At 39.7% G+C, this 16,035-nt stretch overlaps 1 protein-coding gene and 1 pseudogene across 7 annotated transcripts in view; both read left to right on the forward strand.

The window, feature by feature from the left end:
• The first annotated feature begins 447 nt into the window (after positions 1-447).
• Positions 448-16,035, forward strand: part of MTRF1 (mitochondrial translation release factor 1) — a 48,783-nt gene continuing 33,195 nt past the window's right edge. For 4 of the 7 annotated variants that reach the window (XM_030921985.1, XM_010374510.2, XM_030921986.1 and 1 more), the window contains exons 1-5: positions 448-755; positions 3,376-3,798; positions 9,605-9,696; positions 11,195-11,276; positions 12,723-12,830. In XM_030921985.1, coding sequence (XP_030777845.1) covers positions 3,384-3,798; positions 9,605-9,696; positions 11,195-11,276; positions 12,723-12,830 — 697 coding nt within the window. In that variant the 5' untranslated portion in view covers positions 448-755; positions 3,376-3,383. Of the gene's footprint in view, positions 756-1,949; positions 3,799-9,604; positions 9,697-11,194; positions 11,277-12,722; positions 12,831-16,035 lie in introns of all 7 variants that reach the window. The other 3 variants (XM_030921988.1, XM_030921987.1, XM_030921983.1) reach the window with 2 other exon arrangements.
• On the forward strand, positions 11,591-12,163 carry LOC104671095 (annotated as a pseudogene).

Raw genomic sequence — 16,035 nt, forward strand, 5'->3', positions numbered from 1 at the left:
GCCTGTTATTACTTTTAAAATACAAATTTATTTGTATTATCCTTTAGTCATTAGGTATTTTCTGAAGCAATGGAAGCTGAAAGTATAGAAACTACATGCAGAATCATCTACATTTGTGGATGATGAAAAAGGAGACTTTATTTTTTAAAAAATCAGAAAGCAGTGCTTTAGGGGCTTCTAATATATGAGGAAATTATTGTAATTTCACATGCAATATGTTCTAAATCTTGATCTCTTAATCAGAATCGTAGAGAATCTCTCTTCTAGGTTTGCAGTTAATGGTGAAAACCAAAAGCTCCGCCTTTGGCTGGATAGTGGATGGAAGGGGTTGGAGGCTGCCGCAAGGTAAACTACAACTCCCAGGATTCCTTGGTGGGCGCTCTGGGAGATGTAGTTTAGTCCCGCCTTGGCCCCTCCCTGCCTCACACCATCTCCACCCCAGCTCTGGGCCCACGTTCTGGATAAGGACAGCGCGGGGGCGGTTGTCATCGGTTGTCTCATGACAATTTCATTCTCGTTTTGTCATTTTTCTCATTTAGCTCATTTTTGTCATGTTAGTCCATTGTTAGGCATGCTCGAAGACTACTCCTTCGGAGAGCGGTCGTTGCAGAGGAGAGGCCGGGAGCGTGTGCTAACCCGGAAGAAGTGAACCAGGAAGTCAACGTGATTGCGGGTTTGTCGGGCTGAAATGTGGCGGGTCTCTGAAGGTTCCGACCTCAGTAAAGAGAGCTGACGTCTATTCTTCTTTTCCTTAGGTACTGTGCACAGTTCGTTCCTGATCTTCCCCGCCGCCTCCTGTATTGCCTCTTTATGTAATCACTCTATATACTGAGTTACACAGCATGGTTTGCCCGTGCTGCTGCCCCGCGGGCTGTCGCTTCTGACCTGCCTACACTCAGAACTTTCCCCAAAGCATCAGAGTAATACTGTTACTGTGATGGGTAATGGAGAAGTCGTGCTGTTCTCAGGTGTAGTTAACCTTGGAGAGTAAACATCTTTTTTTTTTTTTTCTTCTTAATGTTGAGATTCATGACCTTGAAAATTATGCAATTTTACTCTGAAAATTATGCAATTTAGAAAATTCTACTCTGTTCCTAAAATGGAAATTTTAGCAATAAGTATTCGTACAAACATGTATTTGTCATCCTTTTATTCTGTCTGTTAGCAAATGGACACACTTTCTCTGACGTGCTTGAGATATGGGGGTGGTGGAGTGTAACGTTTGTGACAGCTGGCCATTGGTGCTTTCTTCCACAGTGCTTTTAATAATGTGATGCACTATCCTAAAATCTATCAGTAGAACTCTGGAAACTGAATATTTTAAAGACCATTCTGAATGTTTATTTCCTAGGTGCTAATGGTAAGTTAACAGGCTTATAGTGAACAAATGAGCTAATATATCAATGCACCTCCTAGCATAGTAGGATCACTGGAGAGAGTAAAGGTTGATTTTGATAAATGTTGATCCTTCTTTTTTTGAGTTGAGTCTCACTATGTTGCCTAGGCTGGCCTTGAACTCCTTGGCTCAAGTGATCCTCCTGCCTCAGTCTCCTGGGTAGCTGGGACAATAGATGCATGCTACTGTGCGTGGCTTGACCATTATTTCAACTTTGAACCTCAGAGTTTTAGGGGCAAAGTGTTTTTCTTAGAACACTTTATATTCTCCCTTTCTTACTCAGTAAGACCATTGTGTACTTTTGTTAGCTCTTGATTATCTCTGTTGGAGGGGAGGAGAACAAAATTATTGTACACAGCCAATTTCACCTAACCTGTAATTTTTTAAACTAATCTTTTTTTGTGATTATGAATGTATTCCATGCTATATGTGCAAGAGACTTGGAAAACACTGAAAAGTAGAAAAAATAGCAAGCAAAAGGTATTCATAATCTCACAACTAGAGATCATTTTATTAACATTTTGGTATGTTTCTTTTTTTTTTTTTGAGACAGAGTATTGCTTTGTCACCCACGCTGAAGTGCATGCTGCGATCTCAGTTCACTGCAACCTCTGCCTCCCAGGTTCAAGCGATGCTCCTGCCTCAGCTTCCCAAGCAGCTGGGACTACGGGCATGTGCCATCACGCTTGGCTAATTGTTTTGGTATTTTTAGTAGAGACAGGGTTTTCCCATGTTGGCCAGGCTGGTCTCGAACTCCTGACCTCAGATGATCTGCCCGCCTCGGCCTCCCAAAGTTGTAGGATTACAGGCGTGAGCCACTGTGCCTGGCACATGTTGGTATGTTTCTTATTTAACATTCTTTTTAAAAAATACTCTATGTACTTTTTTTTTCTTTTTTTACATGTATAGTATATATTATAGAATGTTTTTAAAATGTAATTGAGATTCTATTTTGTCCCTTGCTTTTCTTGCTTAATATAACTGACACCACTTAATATAATTGTAGGGCTTTTCACCAACCCTACTTTCTTGATCTATTAATACTTGAACTTTTCTTCCTTTAGGATCTCAGCTAAAAGGGAAGCATTTTTGAAAAGTGATTGCAGAATTGAGAGTGAAAATTACTGAGTCCTGAACAGGCAACTTACATTCTAATACCAGCTCTGTCTCTATCCAGCCGACTGAATAGTCTTGATTAAGTTACTTGACTTCCTTGGATATCTAGATCCTTAAAGTTAAAGAATTAAAAAGATAATAATATTTTCTTCAAACTTTAGAAAATGACTCTGTGAACCACCTTAAGTTTGTATGTTTTCATAGCTTTCAAGAGCTTATTTACACACTCAATTCTAGATTCTGGATACTTTCTAGAAAATAACTGACTTAACTTACTCAATTGATATATTTGTTAGGTGTACTCCTACTCATATGCTTCAGTTAATTATATATGTTGAGCAGGTAGGAAGCAGTGCTGTTTTTATTTATTTTACTATGTTATTCACACATTTGAAGAATTAGGTTCTTTCTGTAGGCAGTTGAATTATTTTTTTTTTTTTGAGACCAAGTCTCGCTCTTGTCCCCCAGGCTGGAGTGCAATGGCGCGATCTCGGCTCACTGCAACCTCTGCCTCCTGGGTTCAAGCAATTCTCCTGCCTCAGGCTCCCGAGTAGCTGGGATTACAGGCGCCTGCCACCACACCCAGATAATTTTTATGTTTTTAGTAGAGACGGCGTTTCACCATGTTGGCCAGGCTGGTCTGAAACTCCTGCCCTCAGGTAATCTGCCCACCTTGGCCTCCCAAAGTGCAGGGATTACAGGTGTGAGCCACTGCGCCTGGCTGGCAGTTGAATTTTAAGACTGTCTTTGGAGCTGGCTGAGGCAGTAAATGAAACAAGATTTCTTGATGTTCCTTCCAGCTTTATTATGCATGTATCTTTAGAGCTGATTTTTTTTTAAAGATGGTGTTTATTGTATTTCAGATGCTGAGATGAATCGTCACCTGTGTGTTTGGCTTTTTAGACATCCATCTCTTGATGGTTACCTCCAGTGTCACATCCAGCTCCATTCTCATCAATTTAGACAGATACATCTTGATACAAGACTGCAAGTTTTTAGACAAAACAGGAATTGCATTTTTCATCTGTTAAGTAAGAATTGGTCCAGGAGATATTGCCATCAAGACACCAAGATGCTTTGGAAGCATAAAGCACTACAGAAATATATGGAGAACCTGAATAAGGAGTACCAAACACTTGAGCAATGTCTGCAGCATATCCCTGTGAATGAAGAGAACCAAAGGTCCTTGAACAGAAGGCATGCTGAGTTGGCACCTCTTGCAGCCATTTACCAAGAAATTCAGGAGACTGAACAAGCAATTGAAGAATTAGAATCAATGTGTAAAAGTAGGTAAAAGATACGTATGTGTCCTGCATAAGGGCTATTTTTATGTGTGTGTGTAAGTACAGATTTGATTTTCTAAGTCAAAGCTTTATTGAACTTAGTCTTTGTTTTTTTTTTCCCAAAGAAGCAGGATCTCACTTGTTGCCCAGGTGGGAGTGCAGTGACTCCATCGTAGCTCCAGAATCCTGAGTAGGTAGGACTGCTGTGCCAGGGCTTTCCAAAGCGATGTGATTATAGCTGCTGAGCCACTGAGGCTGGCCTGAACTCAGTCTTTTAAAAAACGTACAAGTAATAAGCTCAACGCTTGGAAAGAACAGGACTCTGTACCCAGAGTGTTTGACCCACTTTAGCTACGAAAGATCAATTCTACTAAGTAACTAGACTCCTCGTGGTACTTGCCATGGTCTTAAGGTCTGGAAGACAAAATGTTGGTCTTTTCAGAAGCTTTATTTTATTGAGCAGAACGTTATTGAACACTGTACCTACATAGTAGGGCTACACACATAGTTCCTACCCCATCAATGAGCTTCTGTGGTCTAGTGAGAGAAACTTATTTAAGTATTGTTTATAATGTGAGACCTGCTCTACTAGAGGAAGGCATAGTTTTATGGGAGCAAAGAGGAGAGGGCACTCAAACCAGCCTGGGTTGATTGGGTAAAGCTTCCTGGAGGGGATCACACATTAGTGAAGCCAAGAAGGAAGCTTTATATTTATTTATTTATTTTTTTTTTTGAGACAGAGTCTTGCTGTGTCACCCAGGCTGGAGTGCAGTGGCACGATCTCGGCCACTGCAACCTCTGCCTCCCAGGTTCAAGCGATTCTCCCACCTCAGCCTCCTGAGGAGCTGGGACTACAGGCACCCGCCACCATTCCCAGCTAATTTTTTTTGTATTTTAGTAGAGACGGGGTTTCACCATGTTGGCCAGGCTGGTCTTGAACTCCTGACCTCAAGTGATCCAGCCACCTCAGCCTCCCAAAGTGCTGGGATTACAGGCGCGAGCCACCGTGCCCAGCCAGTACTTTATTTCTTTTCGTTACTGAATTATATTCCATTGTATGGATATACCACATTTTATTTATCCATTCATCAGTTGATGAACATTGAGTTGTTTTCACTTTTTGGTTATTATAAATAATGATACCGTGAACTTGTGTATACAAGTTGTTTTGTGGGCATAGATTGCTGGTTCATGTGGTAACTCTATGTTTAACCTTTTGAGGAACTGCCAGACTGTTTTCCAAAGTGGCTATAACCATTTTACAGGTTTATACACAGTGTATGAGGGTTCATATTTCTCCACATACTTGCCAACACTTCTTATCTGCCCTTTCAATTATTGCCATCCTATGAATATGAAGTGGCATCTTATTGTGGTTTGATTTGCATTTTCCTGAAGATTAATGATGTTGAGCATCTTTTCTGGTGCTTATTTGTCCATTTGTGTATCATCTTGGGAGAAATGACCGTTCAGATCCTTTGCCAGTTTTTAAACTGAATTGTCTTTTCATTATTGAGTTGTAAGTGGTCTTTATATTCTAGATAAAAGTCGATGATCAGATATATGATTTGCAAAAATTTCTCATTCTGTGGTTTTTCTCTTCACTTTTTTGATACTGTCCTGTGAAGCATGATATTTTAAAATTTTGATGATGTCCAATGTATCTTTTTTTCTCTTGTTGCTTGAGTTTTGGGAGTCATGTCTAAGAAAATTGCCTAATCTAAGGTCACAAAGGTTTACATTTGTGTTTTCTTACAAGAGTGAAGTATTTTTTAATTTTTATCCCATGCATTTAGGTCTTTGATCTATTTGAGTTATTTTTGTATGTGACGTATTTATTTATTTATTTATTTATTTTTTGAGATGGAGTCTCACTCTGTTGCCCAGGCTGGAGTGCAGTGGCATGATCTCTACTCACTGTAAGCTCCGCCTCCCGGGTTCACGCCATTCTCCTGCCTCAGCCTCCCATGTAGCTGGGACTACAGGTGCCTGCCACCACGCCTGGCTAATTTTTTGTATTTTTAGTAGAGACGGGGTTTCACTGTGTTACCCAGGATGGTCTCGATCTCCTGACCTCATGATCCGCCCGTCTCGGCCTCCCAAAGTGCTGGGATTACAGGCGTAAGCCACCGCGCCCGGCCAGCGTATTTATTTTTTATCTTTTTTTTTTTTTTTTTTTAAGGGATGGGGTCTCACCATGTTGCCCAGATTGGACTCAAACTCCGGGACTCAAACAATCCTCCTGCCTCAGCCCTTCTGAGTAGCTGGGACTACAGGCTATTTTTTATCTTAATTTTCTATTTTAGTATTTCTTAATACTGCTGCTGCCTCTACATTTTTTCTCTTATGAAAATTTTCCAAAATTTTTATACAGAAGTTGAGAGAAAAGTTTAATGAACTAACCTATGATTCAACATTTATTCAGATTTTGCTATTCACTTTTAGTTTCTAGATTTTCTTCTGTGCTTCATCTTGTTTCATTTAGCCTTAGAGGTATTATGTGACATACAGGCCAGTCACTGTTACACCTGTAAAGTCCTGGATGTTTGAAACCTTCCATTTTTCTGCCTTCTATTGATGGTGTCACAAGTCTCTTACATAAGTTTAATGGAGATATTTTTTACTCTTTTGCATAATGCCACACAAATTTGTAATTAATTAGTTTTGAGAAGGTTGCTTGTATATAGTAGGAGTTTACGAAATGCATTCTAATTAAATTGGCATAACTTCTTTCAGCCTTGGTTGTATCATGTATAATATTACATTGGATTGCATCAGTTCTAAAGGCTCTACTGCCTCTACAATTCTTCTATAATAATAGTAATAATAGCTACATTTACAAAGTCGGGCTTTACAAATATTATCTCATTTGAATGCTCAGGTAACCTTATGACGTAGGATATATGATTATTCCCCCTCCCCCTTTTGTTTTTTTTTTTAAGAGACAGAGTCTTGCTCTGTGGCCCAGGCTGGAATGCAGTAGCGTAATCACAGCTTACTTTAACCTTGAACTCCTAGACTCAAGCAGTCCTCCAACCTCAGCCTCCCAAGTAGCTGGAACTATGGGTGTGTGCAACCACTCCCAGCTTTTTTTTTTTATTTTTAGTGTTGCCCAGCCTGTGTTTTCCCTCATTTTATACATTTTATAGATGAGGAAACTGAAAGGTTAAATTTGCAAAGGTCACTCAGCGAGGGGAGAAGCAAGGATTTGAATTCAAGCAATGAGATTCCAAAGCCTCTGCTTTTATCCACTACTCACTGGATGATTCAAAGTCCAGTAGGGTCTACGTCTATGATGCATCTTGCACGAGTCCCCTTCTATTCCTTCCACTAATTTATATCTTCATTACATCTCTGACTTAGCTGATGACAATCAGTTCCTAACTTGTAGTCCTACCTCTAGATGTTCCAGTTCAAGTACAATCTTATTCATGTTACTCACCTGTTCCCATTGCCTATAAGTAGAGATTTCTTGGTTTGGCATTTAAAAGCCCCTGCAGAGTAACCCCAGCCTCTCCGTGTACTATGTTAATTCTCTTTGCATATTCTGCCTTCTAGCCAAAATAGACAACTTGCCATTCTCTGGATATATTTGTGCTGTTCCATGACTATATCTTTGCCCACATTGTTAACATACCCATTTCACCTTGTTAAAAGCCAGTCCTCTTACAAAGTTGGGCTGAGATGTCATACTTTGGCTTCAGTACCCTTTGCAAAACAAGTATGGTTACCTTTCTCTGTTTTGTATTATGATCCTTTATGTAACTGTCTTAACCTAAGCCCCTAACACCATTGTCTGTTCTTCAAGGTCAGGTCCTGTGTCTTACTCATTTTTCTATCTTCTGCAGCACTAAACATGGGACATAATAGGTTCTTGAATCTTTGTTGATATAATGAAATTGAATTAGACAGATTCTACAGGTTTACAGCAAATAATAAGAGACCACAAAAATAATTTTATATGATTGCAAATCAGAAGGTTTTTCTGATACCTTTGAACCAGCAGATATCTATTAAGTAATGTCAGCCTGGTTTCCATTTGTGACATGTGCACAATGTGGTACTAGTGGTGACATTAAAATTCTACAACAGATGATCCATAATTAGAATTAGTTCTGACGACGCCTTAGCCAGGAAGCCCTCATTAAGTGCTAATGTCTGGTTTCGTCCCCTTCATTTATGCCCCCATGGCACACTGGCACTGCCCCATCACATATTGTAATCATGTATATGTGTTTGCCACCAGACTGGGCCACTTGAGACCTGAAGCCATGTTTTTTTTTCTTCCTTGTCTCCCCAGCAACTAGCAGAGTGTCTAGCAAAATGTTAAATGTTGAAAGCTTGAATGAGGCACAGACTCCCACCAGACCTAATGACTTCCATGACTAGAGAATAATTTAAAAGAGTCTTCTCTTCTTTATAATTGTGATTCTTCATTTCTATTTTCTTTATAATTATTATTAAGGGTCAGAATTTTTTACCTCAACTTGTAGCAATGCCCACTGACGAAGCCTGCAGGCCTCTAAAGCAGTGGAGTCAAAGGTCATGAGGTCTACCATCCTTGGTCAATAACTAGATCATTATTATCTTGTTTTGCTAGAGTTCCATGATTTAACTTTCTGCTTTGGAAATAATAGAAAAAGGCCCATTTTCTCCATACAGGACAGGTTACAAAAATGTATGTTTTGTCTGACACACATGATACTTTTTTTTTTTTTTTAAGACAGAGTCTTTCTCTGTCATCCAGGCTGGAGTGCAGTAGCGTGACCTCGGCTCACTGCACCCTCCACCTCCTGGGTTCAAGCAATTCTCCTGCCTCAGCCTCCCGAGTAGCTAGGGGTACAGGCGTGCACCACCACGCTTGTATAATTTTTGTATTTTTAGTAGAGATGGGGTTTCACCATGTTGGCCAGGCTCATCTCGAACTTCTGACCTCAAGTGATCTGCCTGCCTTGGCCTCCCAAAGTGCTGGGATTACAGGCGTGAGCCACCACACCTGGCCATGATATGTATTTTAAAGTACCATACTAAGACAGGCACGGTGGCATGCACCTGTAATCTCAGCTACTTGGAAGGCTGAAGCAGGAAGATTGCTTGAGTCCAGGAGTTTGAGACTGTAGTGCGCCACGATCGCATCTGAGAATAGCTACTGGCACTCCAGCCTGGGCAGCATAGTGAGTCCTCATCTCTCTAAAAAAAAAAAAAAAACAACGTGAACTGAGTATGAATGTATCAAGAGGTTTTAAGAATTCTTATTTCTGACTTCTCTTGGATAATATGGAAGTTGTAGCTGTCCTGGACCATGTCACAGTATGCTGAGTTACAGCTGCCACCTTTAGACAGGAAATGCTCACTCCAGTTTGTTCCAAAACTTACCTTATTTGGGTTTATATTTAATTAGCTAGTCCCTTTTTAAACCTGTTTGATTAATCACTGATTTATATAATTATAGACCTTCAAATAACAAGCTTTGTAAATGTGGGTTTCTATATTAAGCATATTTTTGTTACTACTGTTAATAGATTGATTTGTTTAGAGATTAAATGTTTTAAGCTATTTTACCTTAAAAAACACACACACACAAGGTTTTGGGAGGCATGATTATATTACTTTTCACACTGAGCTTTTTGGAAATGCTTAGCAATTACTTGTTAATTGACATTCTCCAAGTATTCTAAATGTTCCCTTGTATAATCCCTTGCATTTGCAATTGAAATAGAACTTAGTAGCCAAAGAGGAACATGGCTACTTAGGAGTTTTTCTGTAAGTATTTAAAAACTTTATCATTATTTCTGTTTCTGGCTTTTAGGCCTAAATAAACAAGATGAAAAGCAGTTACAAGAACTTGCACTGGAAGAAAGGCAAACCATTGATCAAAAAATCAACATGTTGTACAATGAGGTAGGTTTTCAGAGGTAGACTGGTTTCAGTAGTGCTGTATAAAGGAATACTGTTTTTGCTAGACACTGCTTTGATGCTCAAAATGGTTTCCAAACACTATTTTAAGTGTTCTCTTATGATAAGTGATCAAGCTGGTCTCCTATAATTTGCTGCAGAATGAGAATGAAGAAATTACGGTGTCACATAATAAAACAAAGACTCCCAGGGTGAAAAAAGAAAAATTCAAAGTTGAGTCTGTTAACTTGTTAAGCAAGAGCATACATGCTGGTAAAGAAATTTCGTTCACCACAGGGACGAGTCAGAGGGTTTTAAGAGTGAGAAGTGGAGGAGGAGTTCATGGTGACTGTTAATTAAGGATTGGAAATTTGCACTCTGGATAGAATGGAATGAATCCAAAGGTGTAGAAATAGTTGGTTAACACACATCTTTAGTTAGGTCTAGTAAGGGTGTGGCATACTGGAACCTCTCAGGATTCATGATACTATATCAGCATCAGCTGATATCTCCTAGACATGGAAATGGAAGATTTCCCTTCCATAGTGGTCTCTTTTCCTTCTTGCTTAATGGATGGTTTGTCTACAAAGACAATGAAGAACATACTACGGTATACCATGTTTCCCTCTGTCACATTTGCCATCTTCCTACCTTCAGTCTTTCTTACTCTGGGAATCCAAAAGAGGGACTTTTTGAAAAGTTAAGGGGGAGGTTACGTGGGATATCAGTTATTTCTATTACGAATTGAACCAGTTAATCAAAGGTAGAAAATGTCTGACTCTTAGTCTGATGTTCTCTCCCATAGACTATATCATTTCTAGCAAAGATGGAGTATTTCAGAAATTGGCAGTAGGGAGAATCATGACACATAAGTACTTTTAGTTTGATTTGAAAAACTTTTTAGTAATAGTGAAATTACTTCCCTTTTCTTCCTAAGAGGAAAGTTGGTTACCTTCTTTATTAGGAAGCCCTTTTTTTTCTGGTCACAGCTGAGAAACTCATTTTGAGCCTTATCTTGGGAGCCCTCAACATAGTCTTTAATTAGAGCAACTCTGCTGAGAAGGCACAGCATGGCTGGTGTCTGCTGTCAGTTACAGCAGGAGATAATATGAAATCATTTCTCAAATTGAAGACTTTCAAAGCCTTGCTTCATTCATTAGATGAAAGAAGCTGCTGTTCAGAACTAATTATAAGAGCCAAAATCTGAAGAAAATTGAATGGAACACCCTGGACTTTGATCTGAACTTCTGCATTCTAGAAAATTAAGATAATCTGATAACAGTGCAGAAAATATACTGACAAGTAACTCCATTGTTAACATGAATTGATCACCTATTTTAGGTCTAATTAGTTCTACTTATTATAGCATTTTTGGAATACCCTATTTGGGATACTGTGTGATTTTGCCAATTATTGATTTTTTCAATGTTTTTGGGGCGTTTATTTAAATTCAGTAATAGTATACTGGGGAAAATATACATACAAATGCTGATTTTTATTTCAGCTTTTCCAGAGCCTTCTGCCAAAGGAGAAATATGACAAAAATGATGTTATTTTAGAGGTGACAGCTGGAAGAACTACTGGAGGTCAGTAAATTTATTTTATTATTTAAATGATCTAAAAAGTCCTTGAATTTTACCTTATTTGATAACACTAACTTTATTATTATTATTATTATTGGTTTTTTTTTTTTTTTTTTTTTTTTTTTTTGAGACGGAGTCTCGCTCTGTCGCCCAGGCTGGAGTGCAGTGGCCGGATCTCAGCTCACTGCAAGCTCCGCCTCCCGGGTTCACGCCATTCTCCTGCTTCAGCCTCCAGAGTAGTTGGGACTACAGGTGCCCGCCACCTCGCCCGGCTAGTTTTTTAGTATTTTTTAGTAGAGACGGCGTTTCACCGTGTTAGCCAGGATGGTCTCGATCTCCTGACCTCGTGATCTGCCCGTCTCGGCCTCCCAAAGTGCTGGGATTACAGGCTTGAGCCACCGCGCCTGGCCGATAACACTAACTTTAAAAAGTCCATTAAAGGTATTTAGGGGAAAGGGCGCAGGGTTTGAAACATGGTGGACGACGTAGACCAGCATCAAACTACCAACACTGTAGAGGAGCCCCTGGATCTTATCAGGCTCAGCCTAGATGAGCTAATTTATATGAAGATGAGAAATGACCGAAAGCTTCGAGGCAGATTACATGCTTATGGTCAACATTTAAATATGATCTTGGGAGATGTGGAAGAAACTGACTACTGTAGAAATTGATGAAGAAACATATGAAGAGATATATAAATCAACGAAACGGAATATTCCAATGCTCTTTGTCCTGGGAGATGGCATTGTCCTGGTTGCCCCTCCACTGAGAGTTGGCTGAAACAGAATTTGTCCTGTATGGAAAACAGGAGACTTTGTACAGTGGCCTTTCTAAATGTACAAAACATTCAAAAGAGAAACTTGCATACATTTTGATATTAAGAAATAATTCTGGAGATTCTTCCATGCCTGAAATGAGTTGATTTGCAGATAACTCACAACTTCTTAAGCAAAATGGTATTTTCATTTTTCTCAAGCTCTTCCAATAAATATGACCACCAAGATGCAAAAAAAAAAAAAAAGTATTTACATTTGGAAATAGTTATTCTTTATTTCCTAAAGGACTTAGTCTTTTTTTTTTTTTTTTTTTTTTTTTTTTTGAGACGGAGTCTTGCTCTGCCACCCAGGCTGGAGTGCTGTGGCCGGCTCTCAGCTCACTGCAAGCTCCGCCTCCCGGGTTCACGCCATTCTCCTGTCTCAGCCTCCCGAGCAGCTGGGACTACAGGCGCCCGCCTCGTCGCCCGGCTAGTTTTTTTGTATTTTTTTTAGTAGAGACGGGGTTTCAGCGTATTAGCCAGGTTGGTCTCAATCTCCTGACCTCGTGATCCGCCCGTCTCGGCCTCCCAAAGTGCTGGGATTACAGGCTTGAGCCACCGCGCCCGGCCAAGGACTTAGTCTTAAGGATGGCTTTCTGAAATTTGTTCTGACTAGTTTTCATATTTTCTTTTAGGTGACATCTGCCAACAATTTACCCGAGAAATATTTGACATGTACCAGAATTATTCGTGCTATAAACACTGGCAATTTGAACTTCTGAATTATACACCAGCAGATTATGGTAGGCATATTGAGGAATTTGCCCGTAGCAGATACTGAAAATTATTTTACCTCTGATCTTGATTAGAACCATATTGTCCCATTTTTTAAAAACTTTTGGTGTATATCTACTAAACACTGTGACATAGGCTCATCAATCACAGTGGCTTACTATTATAGTACAGTTGTTAGCTGGGAGAAGAGAGTGGAAATGAGGGAAGCGTTTGCTTAGGGAGAAATATGTGAATTAGAGAAAATTCCCCTGAGGAACTTAGATACGTATCTTGCCTCAAAATCATTTTTCTCTGTTATTGAAAGCAAAGGTATATTAAGGTTTTTACTTTCAATAACTTTATTTATAAAATAATATAATAAGTATTACTAATTAGACTGAGTGGCTAATGTGTTTGATTTTTATGAGAATGCAGAAAAAGTTAATCATTTGTCTTTATTTTCAAGAAACTTCTGTTCTCTTTTGCCTGATAAAAATTTATACAACGGCTGGACTCTATGGCTTATGCCTGTAATCCCAGCACTCTGGGAGGCCGAGGTGGGTGGATCACCTGAGGTCAGGAGTTTGAGACCAGCCTGGCCGACATGGCAAAACCTTGTCTCTACTAAAAATACAAAAATTAATTGGGCATGGTGGCATGTGCCTGTAATCCCAACTACTCAGGAGGCTGAGGCAGGAGAATCGCTTGAACCCGGGAGGGGGAGGTTGCAGTGAGCTGAGATCACCCCAGTGCACTCCTGCCTGGGCAACAGAGTGAGACTGTCTCAAAAAATAATAATAATAATAACAATAATACAACGTAGGCAAACAGTGCAGTTCTTTACCTTTAAATACTCAAGTATATTGATTCAAAACATGTGATGATAATTCTCTCATTTGTCCCATTCTTTTAATCCATTTGAAAGTTTTCCTCTGCTTGGTTACGCAGTGATACATTGTAGTAGACGGAGGAGTCATCAATAATAAACCACAAACTATCAAAGTGGGGAGAGAGGATTCATGTAAGTTGAACAGTAAAGGGAAATAAGAACCAGCATACAGCCTAAGGAAGTTGTACTTGATGCAGATTTCAGATACAACCAGTGGTCAGGAAAGGGGGTTATCCATGAGCGCAGACAGAAGAAACAACCTGGGCAGCAGCATGCTGGTGGGAGAGGTCTTGGTGTGTCAGGGAGGGAGTGGGGAGGCCAGTTTACCCATAGCTTGTCAGGGAAGTAATCTCTGAAGTAGGTTTGAGTGGATAGATTTTGAACAGCTTTGATTGATGGGCAGTAGGAAGCTGTTGAAAATTGTATTAATATGATTTGATAAAATATATTTTAAGGAGATTATTTTGACAATAGTGATGGATGGATGGAGGGATGGAGGGATGGAGGGATGGATGGATGGATGGATGGATGGATGGATGGATGGAAAGGCTAGATTTAGTGCAGACTGCAAAGAGGTTATTACAGTAATCCAGATATGACTAAGAGTTAGAATGGGAAGTAGAATTATCTGTCAGAGACCTTCAAAGGATGAATAGGCATAATTTGCTAAGTAACTAGATGTGAGAGGCACTGTTGCTTATCCAGTATGTCCTGTGTGCACAACTTCACATCCTTGTGAAATAGGTATTACTAATCTCATTTTACAGATGAGAATCTAGGCTCGGAGAGTAAGTAACTAATCCAGGACCACACAATAAGTAACGGCAATCCTGGGATTAAATTTTAGTCTGTTTGATCCAGAGCTGCACTACATCCCATGATTCTATTCCGACACAAAGAAGATGAGCCACAGGGAGTCTAATCTTTCTAGCTGAGAAGACTGTGATACTCATTCATGCCATTGAATGGAATAGAAGTTGGAAGGCAGAAACCATTTGGAAAGAATAATGATGAATGGTTTTTGAATTATTAAGATTGAGGTTATAGTGAACATCCACTTAGAAACAGTCAGTAAATAGGCTGGGCACAGTGGCTCACACCTGTAATCCCAGCACTTTGGGACACTGAGTTCAAGACCAGCCTGACCAACATGGTAAAACCCCGTCTCTACTAAAGATACAAAAATTACCTGTAATCTCAGCTACTCAGGAGGCTGAGGCACGAGAATCATTTGAACCCGGGAGGCGCAGTTTGCAGTGAGTCGAGATTGCACCAGTGCACTCCAACCTGGGCAATAGAGTGAGACTCAGTCTCAAAAAGAAAAAAAAGAAAAGAAATATTCGGAGTAAATACTGAAGTTGAGTAACCAGATCTTTGGTGAGAGAACAGAACTCAGGCAAACTATTTGATACCTGTTAACTCAGAGACAATGTCTGATACTGAGAGGATAAGTGAGGGAGAGTCTGCAGAAAGAGAGCATTCAGGGCAACAAGCTTTGGAGAATGGCCACGTTTAGAAGGATAGACCAGTTAGCAAAATAAAAGGAGGATTCAAGATAAGCAGAAAAAGGATGAGGACAGTAAAATATTATGGAAGCAAAAGAGGAGAGAGTTTCAAGGAGAATATAAGAAGAAACAGCAGCATTATGAAAAGGAGAGTAGTGGAAAATATCCTGAGTGAACTCTGATAGGTGTATTTTGAATGAAACTTTCAAGAATAAAAGGGAGATGACCTCAATAACAGGAACAGAGATTCTGTTCCAGGTTTGTAGAGCAGCCTAAACAATGGTTGGGAAAACTTTCCTTTAGACACACTAACTCACTGGCAAAATAAAAATATTTTGAAAAGTTACAAGCCTCCTTTTTTTAAAAAAAAAAGAAACATTACAAATATTTTACTCATATACCTTTAAAATTAAAGACTAAGGGCTGGGCGTGGCGGCTCATGCGGCTCATGCCTGTAATCTCAGCACTTTGGGAGGCCAAGGCAGGTGGATCATTTGAGGCCAGGAGTTTGAGGCCGGTCTGGCCACCATGGTGAAACCCCATGTCTACTACAAATACAAAAATTAGCAGGGCATGGCAGTGCATGCTTGTAATCCCAGCTTCTTGGGAGGCTGAGGCATGGAAATCACTTGAACCCAGGAGGCAGAGGTTGCAGTGGGCTGAGATTGTGCCACTGCACTCTGGCCTGGGCAACAGAATGGGACTCCCATCTCCAAAAAAAACAAAAAAGGAAAGAAAAAAAAAATTAAAGACTAAGAATAAACCTTTATTCATTGAAATTTTAAGATAATTTCTAAAAAATTGATTTCTTTTTTGTTTTGTTTTTTTTTTTGAGGCAGA

The sequence above is a fragment of the Rhinopithecus roxellana genome, chromosome 18 (genome assembly GCF_007565055.1).
Source record: "Rhinopithecus roxellana isolate Shanxi Qingling chromosome 18, ASM756505v1, whole genome shotgun sequence".
Lineage (NCBI taxonomy): Eukaryota > Metazoa > Chordata > Mammalia > Primates > Cercopithecidae > Rhinopithecus > Rhinopithecus roxellana.